General features: G+C 41.7%; 1 protein-coding gene across 4 annotated transcripts in view; it reads left to right on the top strand.

The window, feature by feature from the left end:
- AEBP2 (AE binding protein 2) overlaps positions 1-10046 on the top strand; it is a 52988-nt gene extending 42942 nt beyond the window's left edge. The window contains exons 7-10 of one of the 4 annotated variants that reach the window (XR_014784235.1): positions 4601-4714; positions 5022-5088; positions 6558-6967; positions 7989-10046. Coding sequence is in view for 3 of the 4 variants with exons in the window: in XM_084809194.1 (XP_084665320.1) it covers positions 4601-4714; positions 5022-5076 (169 nt within the window). In the remaining variant the exon portion in view is untranslated. The other 3 variants (XM_084809194.1, XM_084809196.1, XM_084809195.1) reach the window with 3 other exon arrangements.
- The last annotated feature ends 2594 nt before the right edge of the window (positions 10047-12640 follow it).

Here is a 12640-nt window from a genome sequence, read left to right as displayed (position 1 = left end):
CCTGTAAATGTGTGTGGTTGTGCCATTTGGCTGTGACAAAAGTGGAGGGGCTAGTTGCCCACTTTGATTACTATTGGTCTGATAGTTCTTTAAAAAAAAATCTTTTGTGATTATTTTGAAGTTCAAGGTAAGTTGAGTTAAACTACGTACTCATAATGGTGTTAGGTGATGTGCTGTTATTAGACCCATGCACAAACTTGCATACATTCCAGTGAGACTCACACACCCGCTTATAAAGAATTTTAGACATTGGCAAATAGAGAGTCTATGATTGCCACCCAAAGACATCCACTGTCAGGGTGGACACTGAGCCCATAGAATCCCAGAGTAGTTCTGATTCTGAGGAAGAGCAGTCGCTCCTGGGAGGGGAGCGCGCTCCTCTTTCCTAGGACCAACAGCTGACGGAGATTCCTCCCACCAGCATTCCTAGCTTAGTTAGCCGTCCAGGGAGTGACCAAGCACAGATAGCAGACTTGGTGGATGCGTGACGCAGACACAGAGCGGCGCCAGATGGAGGGCACGGAAAGGAGACGAAGTGCCAGGTTGGCACGCAAACAACAGCTGCGCCCAGAGGCTCCAAGGGAAAAGAGGAGGGACTCTCCCTAGTCCTTAAGTTCAGGGGTCTGCCAGTAATTCCCTTTCAAACAGGGACCAACTTTTCCAACTTAGGGCATAGGTACTGTGCTGCTCAGATCTAGTTGCAATCGGCATAGTTGTTAAGTTGTAAAAGAAGAATAAAGCTTGGAAAGGAATTCCTTTGTCTGTGTCTGGACTTGGCTACTGGTTTAGACAGAGAGAGACCTCCAAGGAGCCCTTGACATCCACACTCAAGACAGTGTTGAAGAGGATAATGCCACAATGGCACATTTATTGAAGTTTACAGAGATTCAAATATACAAGCTGAAGTTTTAATTCTCCCAGCTGATGGAGCTGGGAGAACTAGCTGAACAAATGGATTTGTTAACACTTGCACCAATTGGGAATGCTCCAGCCTTCACCAAATTAGGCCTTGTTGGGAAAATTAGATGGATTCTTGGTGAAGCTGGGCTCCAGTTTTCAAGGCTGCAAGCCTTTCCAAAGCTTGAAGCATACAGACATGTGAGTGCGTGCGCGCACACACCACACACACGAGGAGGTGGAGGCTACAATTTGTACGAGCAAGAGCAGTTTACCTTTCCCTGGGTGGAAGCCCTTTCCTGCATACAAGAACTAGCAAGCAACTTCTCATCTCAGGTGAAGAGGAAGGAAAACGGAAAGCCTTGGCTATGTGAGGCAAAGCACCCAGTGATGGCACCTTGCTCTGGCAAGCAAGGAGCCTAGTGATTTCAGTGGGAAGGAAGCTAGTCCTTCAGTGATTTCAGCATGGACCCTTTCCTCTGGGAGGAGAGGTTTGAGTGATTTCAGCAGCAACATGGCACTTTACCCTGGGGAGGGGTGTGTGTGTGAGACATCTAGTGATTTCAGCAGCATGGTACCTTACCCCCAGGGAGAGCGGGACAGAGGACTCTGGTTGCCCCAACCTGAGGGTTCTTATACAATTGAGAGAGAGGCTGTTACATAATGACTTTGATGAACCACACAATGCTCATAGGCACTGGAAATAGTGATACTTGCTATGGGATAAAGACAGCCATTCATCCTGTATAACAACAGAGGGTGCTTGGGATAATGGCTGTACTTGCTGGAAACAAAAGTCCTACTGGGTCCTTCTTACTATCTCCATTCTGCTAACAAAAGATGTTTTGTTAGTGCGACCTTTCATGCTAATGACTGTCTTATGACACTATCAAGGCTGGAGTGCAACAGTAGGAGCACATTGCAGGTAGTTGACCAGGTACCTTGTTGTTGTTCAGTCGTTAAATCGTGTCCATAGCATGCCAGGCCTTCCTGTCCTCCGCTCTCTCCCGGAACGTGCTCAAGTCCATATTCATTGCATCGGTGATGCTGTCTAGCCATCTCATCCTCTGCCGTCCCCTTCTCCTTTTGCCTTCGATCTTTCCCAGCATCAGGGTCTTTTCCAGTGAGTCTTCTCTTTGCATTAGGTGGCCAAAATATTTAAGCTTCAGCTTCAGTATCTGTCCTTCCAAGGAGCACTCAGGGTTGATTTCCTTTAGGATGGACTGATTTGACCTCCTTGCAGTCCAGGGGACTCGCAAGAGTCTTCTCCGGCACCACAGTTCGAAAGCATCAATACTTCGGCACTCAGCCTTTCTTACAGTCCAGCTCTCATAGCCATATATTACTACTGGGAAAACCATAGTTTGATTATACGGACCTTTGTCGGCAAGGTGATGTCTCTGCTTCTTACTATGCTGTCTAGGTTTGCCATAGCTTTCCTCCCAAGGAGTAAGCATCTTTTAATTTCATGGCTACAGTCACTGTCTGCGGTGATCTTGGAGCCCAAGAAAATAAAATCTGTCACTGCTTCCATTTCTTCCCCTTCTATATGCCAGGAAGTGATGGGGTCAGATGCCATGATCTTCGTTTTTTTAATGTTGAGTTTCAAACCAGCTTTTGCACTCTCCACTTTCACCCTCAACAAGAGGCTCTTGAGATCCTCTTCGCTTTCTGCCATTAGGGTGGTATCGTCTGCATATCGGAGGTTGTTGATAATTCTCCCGGCAATCCTAATTCCGACCTCTGATTCATCCAACCCGGCGTTTCTCATGATGTACTCTGTATATAAATTAAATAAGCAGGGCGACAATATACAGCCTTGTCATACTCCTTTCCCAATTTTGAACCAATCACTTGTTCCATGTCCGGTTCTTACTGTTGCTTCTTGACCCACAGAACGTGGGACTGTGATGTGAGCCACAGTCAGCTCCAGGTCTTGTTTTTACTGACTGTATAGAGCTTCTCCATCTTTGGCTGCAAAGCACATAATCAATCTGATTTCGATATTGACCATCTGGTGATGTCCATGTGTAGAGTCGCCTCTTGTGCTGTTGGAAAAAAGTGTTTGCTATGATCAGCGTGTTACCTTGGCAACACTCTGTTAGCCTTTGTCTTGCTTCATTTTCCAAACCAAGGCCATGCTTGCCTGTTATCCTGGTTATTTCTTGACTTCCCACTTTAGCATTCCAGTCCCCTATGATGAAGAGGACATCTTTTTTTTGGTGTTAGTTCTAGAAGGTGTTGTACGTCTTCATAGAACCGATCAACCTCAGCTTCTTCGGCCTCAGTGGTTGGAGCATAGACTTGAATTACTGTGATGTTGAATGGTTTGCCTTGGATTCATACTGAGATCATTCTATCGTTTTTGAGATTATACCCCAGTACTGCTTTTCCCACCCTTTTGTTGACTATGAGTGCTACTCCATTTCTTCTAAGGGATTCTTGCCCACAGTAGTAGATATGATGGTCACCTGAATTAAATTCGCCTATACTTGTCCATTTTAGTTCGCTGATTCCCAAGATGTCGATGTTCAGTCTTGCCATCTCATGTTTGACCACCTCCAGCTTACCTTGATTCATTGATCTGACATTCCAGGTTCCTAAACAATATTGTTCTTTACAGCATCGGATTTTCTTTTCACCACCAGACACATCCACAGCTGAGTGTCCTTTCGGCTTTGGCCCAGCCACTTCACTCCTTCTGGTGCTACTTGGAAATTCCCTCTGCTCTTCCCCAGTAGTATATTGGACACCTTCCGACCTGAGGGGCTCATCTTCTGGAGTCATATCTTTTAGCCTTGTGATACGTTCCATGGGGTTTTCTTGGCAGGAATACTGAAGTGGGTTGCCATTTCCTTCTCCATTGGACCACATTTTGTCAGAACTCTCTGCCATGACCTGTCTGTCTTGCGTGGCTCTGCACGGCATAGCTTATGGCTTCACTGAGTTACGCAAGCCCTTTCGCCACAACAAGGCAGTGATCCATGAAGGGGCAGGTACCTTACCAGATACCATAATTGCTATCCAGCACATCCACCTTTTGTTCATTTTTTATCCCCACCTTTGCCTTAGGGGAATGCATTTTAGTAAGTCCATTAGAAATTGCTTGATCTAGTCTTAAATGATTGCTGTCAACTCCATTCCTGTGCCTTTTCTCCCACCTTTGGTAAAGCTGGGATGAAGACTCCTGGTTTATTAGCTCTGTCTCAAAATGGAGCCAGTACTGTTCACTCAAAAGGGAGTTACTTCATAACGATTGAATCCATGTTTTTGCACAGGACAGGATTTTCAATATTAAAGTTCAATTCAATATTAAAATTTTTTAATATTAAAATATTAAAAAATTCTGAGAAGTTAAAATAGTTTTACCACATATTGGCTTTAACATCACAAAATGTATATGTTACATGTAGGATCATGAACCAAGCAATATTGCTCTGTTACAGTTTTTCTCTTCAGAGGACAAAGATAATGGGTAAGCCCCCTACCCTGGTCTGGTCCTTTGGGTAATTTGTAATGGTCCATGGCCCTTGGGTTAGGAATATCACATTTCTTGTGAACAATGCTGCCATCATTTTGCACTATATTTGATCTGGAGAATAATAATAAGAGCACACTTGCAATTCTCATTAATTGATTGTCCAAAGTCACTTCTCTTTAATATTAATGTTTGACAATTTTTAATACTTTATTTTATTCATAGTCTTCCTGATGTGTGGGTAAATGAAAGTGAGAGACATCAATTAAAAACTCAAGTAGTTCATTTATCAAAACTTCCAAAAGATACTGCCTTGCTTCTGGACCCAAACATATACAGGTAATTTTCCAGTTTTGGAATGTTCTCTTCTCTCAGTATGACCTTAAGCCTCGCTTAACTTTTTGAAGCTGACCCCCAAACTGCAGATACCCAAAGTTGTTAGTCCTCTTAAGTATTACCTTTACGTCCCCTTAATTTCATTTCCAGAATAGTAACACTTGATACACCAATACATCATCTTCCAGTGACAGCATCCAGAAATTAAGTTTTGAGGTCTGAGGTCATTTAATTCTTGAACTAGTGACTGAGAAACAGGGAATATGTGTATTTACCAAGTGTATTTTACTTTTTTGTGCTTGGTGTACAGAAAGTCTAGTAAAGGCGGTACATACTCTGGAATCCTGAAAGATCACTTCTGTTAAGATCACATACTGGTTTGTATACCAATTTTTGTATACCAATTTTTTAAAGTCCAAACTTACCCTTTTAATATATATTATACTTGGCCTGTAATACAAACAGTATTACTTTAAAATCTTCACTCAGTACAATTTTTAAAATTGAAAATACCTTTTCCTTTCCACTTTAGGGATGGGGACAGAACTTGTAGTTCATTTTTGAGCAACAGATACCGCTTGAGATCGGATTCTCTAATCAGTTTTCTTGAAATTTCTTTCCTTTGTGTTAATACTATAGGTGCCCACAACTATATCTTCTGTACATTTTTTCAGAGGTCAACTGAAAAGGTTTTAAAGAAAATTGTTTTATAAATATCTGATGAGCTTGTTCAAAAACAAAACAAACTTTCTCCTGCCTTAGGAAAACTCTGTATTCTTGCACTTTAGTTGCTGTAGTCAGTTGTATATTGAGAGCGGTGGTAGCTCAGCCCTACAGCACGTGGTTTTGGACGCTGAAGCTCCCAGGTTCAGTCCCCCAAGAGGTCCTGTTAAAAGAATTCCAGGTAGCAGGGATGGGAAGGACCTGGGCCTGAAACCTTGCAGAGCAACTGCTAGTTGAAGAATACAGTAGGGGGCTATACGTGCACGTGGTAGGTGGACTCTCAGCATAAGGCAAGTTATGTGTATATGTGCTATGTTCATATGAGATCCTCAGCAGAGCAATGAACACTGACTTGGAGGGTTGAAGTACAGTAAGCCTTTCAGTTTACCGTCTGTTTCTCATATTTTTAAGTTATCAACTTAAATGTTGACTTGGGAAAGTATGCTGTTAAGAAATATCATTTAACGAAAGTAATCATACTTGGTCATCACAAAGCATTTGTCTGCTGTAACACTTCCTTTGGTTTTTAGGTATTCATAATGCAATCAAATAACACGTTCCAGATATTTTTCAGAAGCTTAAACTGCCAGCCTAACCACACTTACTTGGAAATATATTCCATTAAAATCAGCGGCTAGGATCCCAAGTGCTGCGTGCACTGTTTATACACCCACGAGGGCTATACAGTCTCCCCCGACCCCACCCCTTTCTGGCATCAGATTCTTAAGTCCCCTGAAAAGCTTCCCTGAAGCACAGAAGGACATCTGGAACAGCTCCCCTTGAGGTATGGGGAGTGATTTACACTTAATGTAAAATCACCTATCCCCCGGCTACACAACATGTAAGCACTTCGTGCCCATAGGCCTCTCTGGGTTCTGGCCTTTAGGATTGCCAGGTATGCATGTAAAATGGGGTCAAGGTAACTTGGTTTTGTGGGAAAAGTTGTTACTATTAGAAGTAAAAAGGGAACTATCATGATAGAAGATACATCTTGGAAAATCTGTTAGTCACGGCTTACTAGTATGTAAAAAATGAAAAGCAGAATCCTATTTCAACATTGGATTTGTGACTCCCTGTCTACTTGATTAGATATTTTCTAAGGTTCCTGTTCATGTTATTTCAGAAAGATGCTAGAGCATGCTCATGTGACACACACATGTCTGAAGAACTGAGCAATCTAGTGTCAGAATTGCACATTTCTGTTTGGAATAGGTGACTGACCAGGAAAGAGATTTTGGGGTTGTGGTGAACAGCTCGATGAAGATGTCAACCCAGCGTGCAGCTGCTGTGAAAAAGGCAAATTTCATGTTAGGTATAATTAGAAAAGGAAACCGTCCATATCATACTGCCCTTATACAAATCTGTGGTGCGAACACATTTGGAATACTATGTGCTGTTCTGGTCACTGCACCTAAAAAGGATATTGTAGCACTGGAAAAGGTGAAGAAAAGGACAACTAAAATGATCAAGGGGCTTGAGCAACTCCCCTATGAGGAAAGGTTTACAACAGCTGGGACTGTTTAGCTTAGAAAGGTGAGTAAGGTGAGACATGATAGAGGTGTACAAAATTAAGCATGGTGTGGAGAAAGTGGATAGACATTTTTCTCCCTCCTAATACCTGGGGTCATCCCACGAAGCTGATTGGTGGGAGATTCAGGACAGATAAAAGGAAATCCTTCTTCACATGGTGCATAATTAAACTATGGAATTCACTACCACATGATGTAGTGATGGCCACCAATTGGATGGCTTCAAAAGGGGCTTGGACAAATTCCTGGAGGAGAAGGCTATCAGTGGCCACTAGTCCCGATGGGTACACGCTATCTGCACTATCAGAGGCAGTATACCTATATACACCAGTTGCTGGGGAACATGAGCTGGAGGTTGCTGTTGCATTCACGTGGATTTCCTGCAGGCAGCTGGTTGGCCACTGTGAACAGAATGCTGGACTAGATGGACGTTGGTCTGAGCCAGCACGGCTGCTCTTGATTTTACATGATGCATGAACTCCCTTCTGCTTCCAAAGAATTTTTATTGGTATTCTGTTTTTAAAAGAACAATTTTAATATGGTGTTTTAATTCTTTTTATCGCCTTCTTTTACCATTTATGTTCACCGCTTTGAAATCTGTTTTAGATGTGGAGCAGTATACAAATGTTGCAAATAAATAAAAATCCATGTTGCTATAATTAGGCCAACTAAAAGATCTCAAAAATGTGTGTGTGTGTGTGTGTGTGGTCTGTCGGTTGGCCTAATAAATGAAGTCCATGACAGCATGGATTTTGGAATTTTTCTTATGGTCAGCATGGCTACTGTTGCTTTTTCCTGTTTCCAGATTCTTGATCTACATATCTGTTCTCCAGATATGTTCACTGACTTCAGACCCAGGTGTGCCTCCAGAGTTTCTTTCCAAACAATAGAAGCATTTCTGTGTATATCAGTTGGATTTCCAACATAATGACGAACATAGTTTGTTAACCTGTTCACTAATGCATGCTAGATTTCCTTGGACTTTTTGAGAAGCCATCAATGCAGTGTTTCCTTTCTCTTCTTAGAACAATGCCACAGAAGAGGTTGAAGAGGTAAAAATCAGCTCAGCGGGGGCACCTCATCTACCATCTTACTCACTGATCATGGAATTAGAATTGAAATTGCACAGTAGTCAAGCCCTTCCACTTTATCCTCTACCCTACCCCTATGGCACCCCATGCCCAACTGCTGCCAACCTTAGATGATATTTATGCTTGGCATAACCATTCTGTGAATGAAGTTGCTGCATCTGTGGAATATATTATATATATATATAATATAACGATATACTTTCATAGAATGGTACGATGGGAGATGGGGCAAGCACTGTTCCGGAAATATAGTGGGTGCTCTCAAAGCCTGTGCATGCTTGCTGCTTTTGTTTTAATTATTTTCTTTAGCTTGTATTGGATGAACTGGCAGTTGCTATACATTGTCATATACAGCCCTTGCAGTTCTCCCCCCCCCTTTTTTTTTTTGTGAACAATGTTCTTGGGACCTTGTCGTTGTTAAACAAAATTAACACACACTAGAGAATCCTTTTCTCAGAATATGGTGGAGAGTATCAATTGTCACTTTTGTGAACTCGTGGTGTCCTATCACATAACCCTAAATGGTGGTATCCTGTTTAAGCAAAATGGTGGTGGCATATTTTCAGTTCTAGTGGAACATATATTCAAGAGAGGCTGATGGATGTTAAGTGTTGCTGTATATCTGATCCTCTCCATAAGACTATTACTGTATGTTAATAAGACTTTAATAACCTCTACAGAAAAAGGTAACATTGTTTACTACTTAGCCTTTAAAACTCTTGTTTGCTTCTAAAGAATTTCCCTTCCCTTCCTTTTGGCCTAAATTTTTCTAGTTGTAAAAGTTGTATTTTTTAAAAAGAAGCATCTAAAAATACAATCGTTTATGCACCAAAGTTGGCTATGAAAAGAAGAATTAAATTGCTTCCTCGCTTTACTAAGCAAGAAATTATGGATTTTCTTAACCTACAGGAATAGAAATATGTGTGTACCATGTTCGTCTTGTATGGAAACAAAAAAAAAAGTTTCATATAGATAATGGGACATTGCTTGTAAATACATTTGCAGATTTGTAATATATTTTTATATTATGAGATGTATTGTAGATGTTTTTTCTAGAGGCATGGAAGTTGAAATGTATATATTATGGTAGAAATAATATTGAAGGTTATTGTAATTCATTAGTGCTGCCAGAAGAATTTGTTTAAAAGCAAGCACCTTTCTTAACAATAAAAAAAAGTCTTTTGGATTTCTAAGAGACTATATACTACTGTTGTAAGAACAAAAACACATTAAACATCCTTCCAGAAAACTTTGAAGGATGCAACAGTATCCATGGGAAGTTTATGGCACTCATTGCTGGTAATGGATATGTAATCAGTTTTTTCCTTGCTTGTTGGAAGGAACAAATGTAAAAAAATATATGGTGGCTATATGCAGTCAAACTGCATGATTAACCCTCCCTGTTTAGGAGGAATTTTTGCATTACTACAGTGAATATAAATACCAGCTGTTTTTACACTATTTTTTTAAATTAAATCTTAAAAAATAAAACTCTAAACTCTGGTTGGAGAAGTTAGTATTTTCCACAACCGTAGAAGGGGCCTACCTTAATGAAGATGAAATGATTGCTTGGCACCCAGTGGGTTTAGAATGTTCTAAATGCATTTAAATTCCTTATTGATGTGCAGATTTTAAGCACCACTAACATGGAATGGTTCTGGAACAGTTGTTTAATAATGGTATTTCATAAAGATCTGTAGCAATGTAACTATTTAAAACAAATGCAGTTTCTTTTTGTTTGTTTTTTAATTTTGCTTGAGCACTTCAGTTACTGCTTAATCTTTATCTTATATGGTCATCTGCAATTGCTTTGGTTCTTTTTTTAAAAAAAAAGTTATAAAATTGCCAAATAGGTGTTTTCAGATATAGTTTGTATTTGTATTTTTAAAATTTTATTGCTTCATGAGTTACTTGTATGCTATTCATAATTGACAGATGATTGTAGACCTTGCCTGAGTATTTTTTCTAATAAAACAAAGCAAATACAACCACTTTTAAAGCTTCCAAATGTTAATTGTTGCCACAGGCTTTTAAAACTAGATTCCAAGTTGCAAATTAAACACTATTTTTCTTCAGGAACTGTTAGAAGTGCTCATGAATGCACTTCCCTTAAAAGTGTGTGTTTCTAGTGATTCGGGCTGCAATTGTGTACCATCTTAACAAGGAGTAAGCCCCATTGAACTCAATGGGCCTTACTTCTGAGTAGACATGTATCAGTTTGCACTGTTGTGGGTTTTTTCCCAGTACAGTGAATATTTGATAAACATCTGACAACAGGATTTTCGGGAGACAGAAATGAACAAGAGAAAGGGGGCTACTGAGTAATGCAACAACTTTCAGAGAGGTAGTAGCGTTAGTCTGTTTAGCAAAAATAACAGTATTTTAGAACATTAAAATACGGAGCAATCCTATGGCCGCTAGCCAGCAGCTAGACAGCCATAGGATATGCGGTTTTCTGGGAACCGACACTGGAGCCCACACTCTGAGGTCAGTTCCCGGAGAACCAACTCCCCCCCCCCTTCCGTGTGGCCTCGCGGGCAGCACAGAACAGCCTTGCACTCCTAAGAGGAGTGCAGAGTGGCCAAAACAGTATTCCAGGGCAGGGAAGGCAGAAATGCTGGTACGGCACATCCTATGTGTTGTCCAGCAGCCTCCTCCCCCGTTCTGCCGTCCCGCGGCTAGACAGCCAAAATTGGCTGTCTAGCCGCAAATGCAGGGCAGGAGAAGTGCAGAAGAAACTATCCTCTCCGTGCTTCTCCTGCCCTGCATTGGATAAGTGGTCACCTCCGAGTTCGGAGGCAGCCGCCTATCCCCATAGGATTGAGTCCTAACAAATTTATTGGCATAAGCTTTTGTGGGCTAGAATCTATTTCATGAGATGCATGCATTGTTACCTCAGTTAGAGATATATATGTGTCAACTGATAGCTACACTTTATCTCTGATGAAGTGGGTTCTACTACACAGAACCTTATGCCATAATAAATTAGTCTTTAATGTGCCACAAGACCCTCCATTTTTGAGGAATGAAAGGTCTCTGTGCTTTACACATAGGGGTTCTGCACCTGCGCAGAGCCCTCATTGGAACTTTGGTAGGAAGCCCACTCCTCACCCCCTCCTGTACCTGCCTAGAAGGTGGTGCTCCCACCTTTCCCCTCAGTTTCTTTTCCATTGCTGCAGCATTGTCAAGACCTTTTGCCTGCTAAATTGCTATCTTTTTCTGGTGACTGAGCTCAGCCTTCTCATTTTTTTCTTCTTTCTAACAATCTTTTATCTTATTTTGAGTTGTTTAACTCTTTCAAATGGTTTATTGTTTTCTTTTGTATGGGGCCGCGTTTGCCAGCCTCTTCAATGGCCTATGGCTCCTCGGGCCCCTTTCCATAAGTGTGCAGACTGTGGGGGTAAATTGCTGCTGACAGATGGCCTGTTCTGTTTGGGCAAAGATGAATCCCGCGACTGGGTTCATCTGGGAGACTTACCTTTTTCAGAGATTTCTGCAGGCATATAAAAATAAAGCTCAGCCCTGAAGAAGGCCCATACTCAGGGCTGAAGTAAATAAGGCTACTTCCTGGAATAAAACCACATATATATTTTTCAACATCCTGAAACTTCATCTCTTTATTCCATTGGATCACTTTGGATGTTCTCCAGTTTCATATTAGCTTCTTTGGGCAAAGGGCATGTGGTAGAATTGTGTACACATTGCCAAGTTTTACTAAACAAGCACAGCATAACTGCTCTTCCCGCCTTCAGGTAGTGCTGTGGGAATATCACTTCCAATCAGCAAACCCAGTAAAACAATCGGGATCATAACAAAGGCTGTCTGGTTATAGCAGCATCCTTGTCAGCTTCACCCTGACCATTGGTTCTAACTACTGTCACGGTTCTGGAGGGAGTACCATGTCAAGGACCTACCCCTAGAGACCCACCAACACCAAAGTGCACTATCCTGAAAAGGACTAAGTCCAAGAGTCCATCAACTACCAGTACAACAACCAAAAAGAAAAGTCAGCAAACCAGGATGCACATTTGCTATGCCCTCTCCTGTTTTGCAGGGTGATGTGGCCACTTATCAGCAGGAACATTTTCTGCCACCACCTGTGATAAAAAAAAATCCTCTGGGTTTCTCCAGTATCACTGAATGAGACCTGTATTGCTCGGTCTACTTCAGAAGGGGAGGTAAGAGACTGCAAACCAGCCCCCCCATCACTCTTTGACAGCTACCTCGTGTGGAGGCCCATGCACTGTCACACCAATACTGTCACCAGTCAGATTCCAGAAGGGAGTCACTCAGCTTGTTCTATTCGAGACATTCTGACTGTTTTTACCCAGACAGAAGAAACGGGGGTTCATCCTGGCAGGAGCGTTATAACAGCCGATACTCCCTCACTCCATCCTGTTTGTGGGACAGAAGGTCTCCAGACCAAGACCATGGGACCCTGTCCTTCCTTCGTTTTTCAGGGTTGCAATGGAGTCCTGAAAAAAGCCTTCCTCTCTTCCAATGATATGGAAAATCTCTTACCGTGCCCAACATGACAAATGTGCTTTTCTCTTTCAGCACCCAGTCCTAACATCTAGGCTGACCAC

This window comes from Heloderma suspectum, chromosome 7 (genome assembly GCF_057233095.1).
Source record: "Heloderma suspectum isolate Gila_16-S chromosome 7, 16-S_ref, whole genome shotgun sequence".
Lineage (NCBI taxonomy): Eukaryota > Metazoa > Chordata > Lepidosauria > Squamata > Helodermatidae > Heloderma > Heloderma suspectum.
Note: the sequence above shows the minus strand (reverse complement) of the source record. Positions and strands in the feature narration are given on the sequence as shown.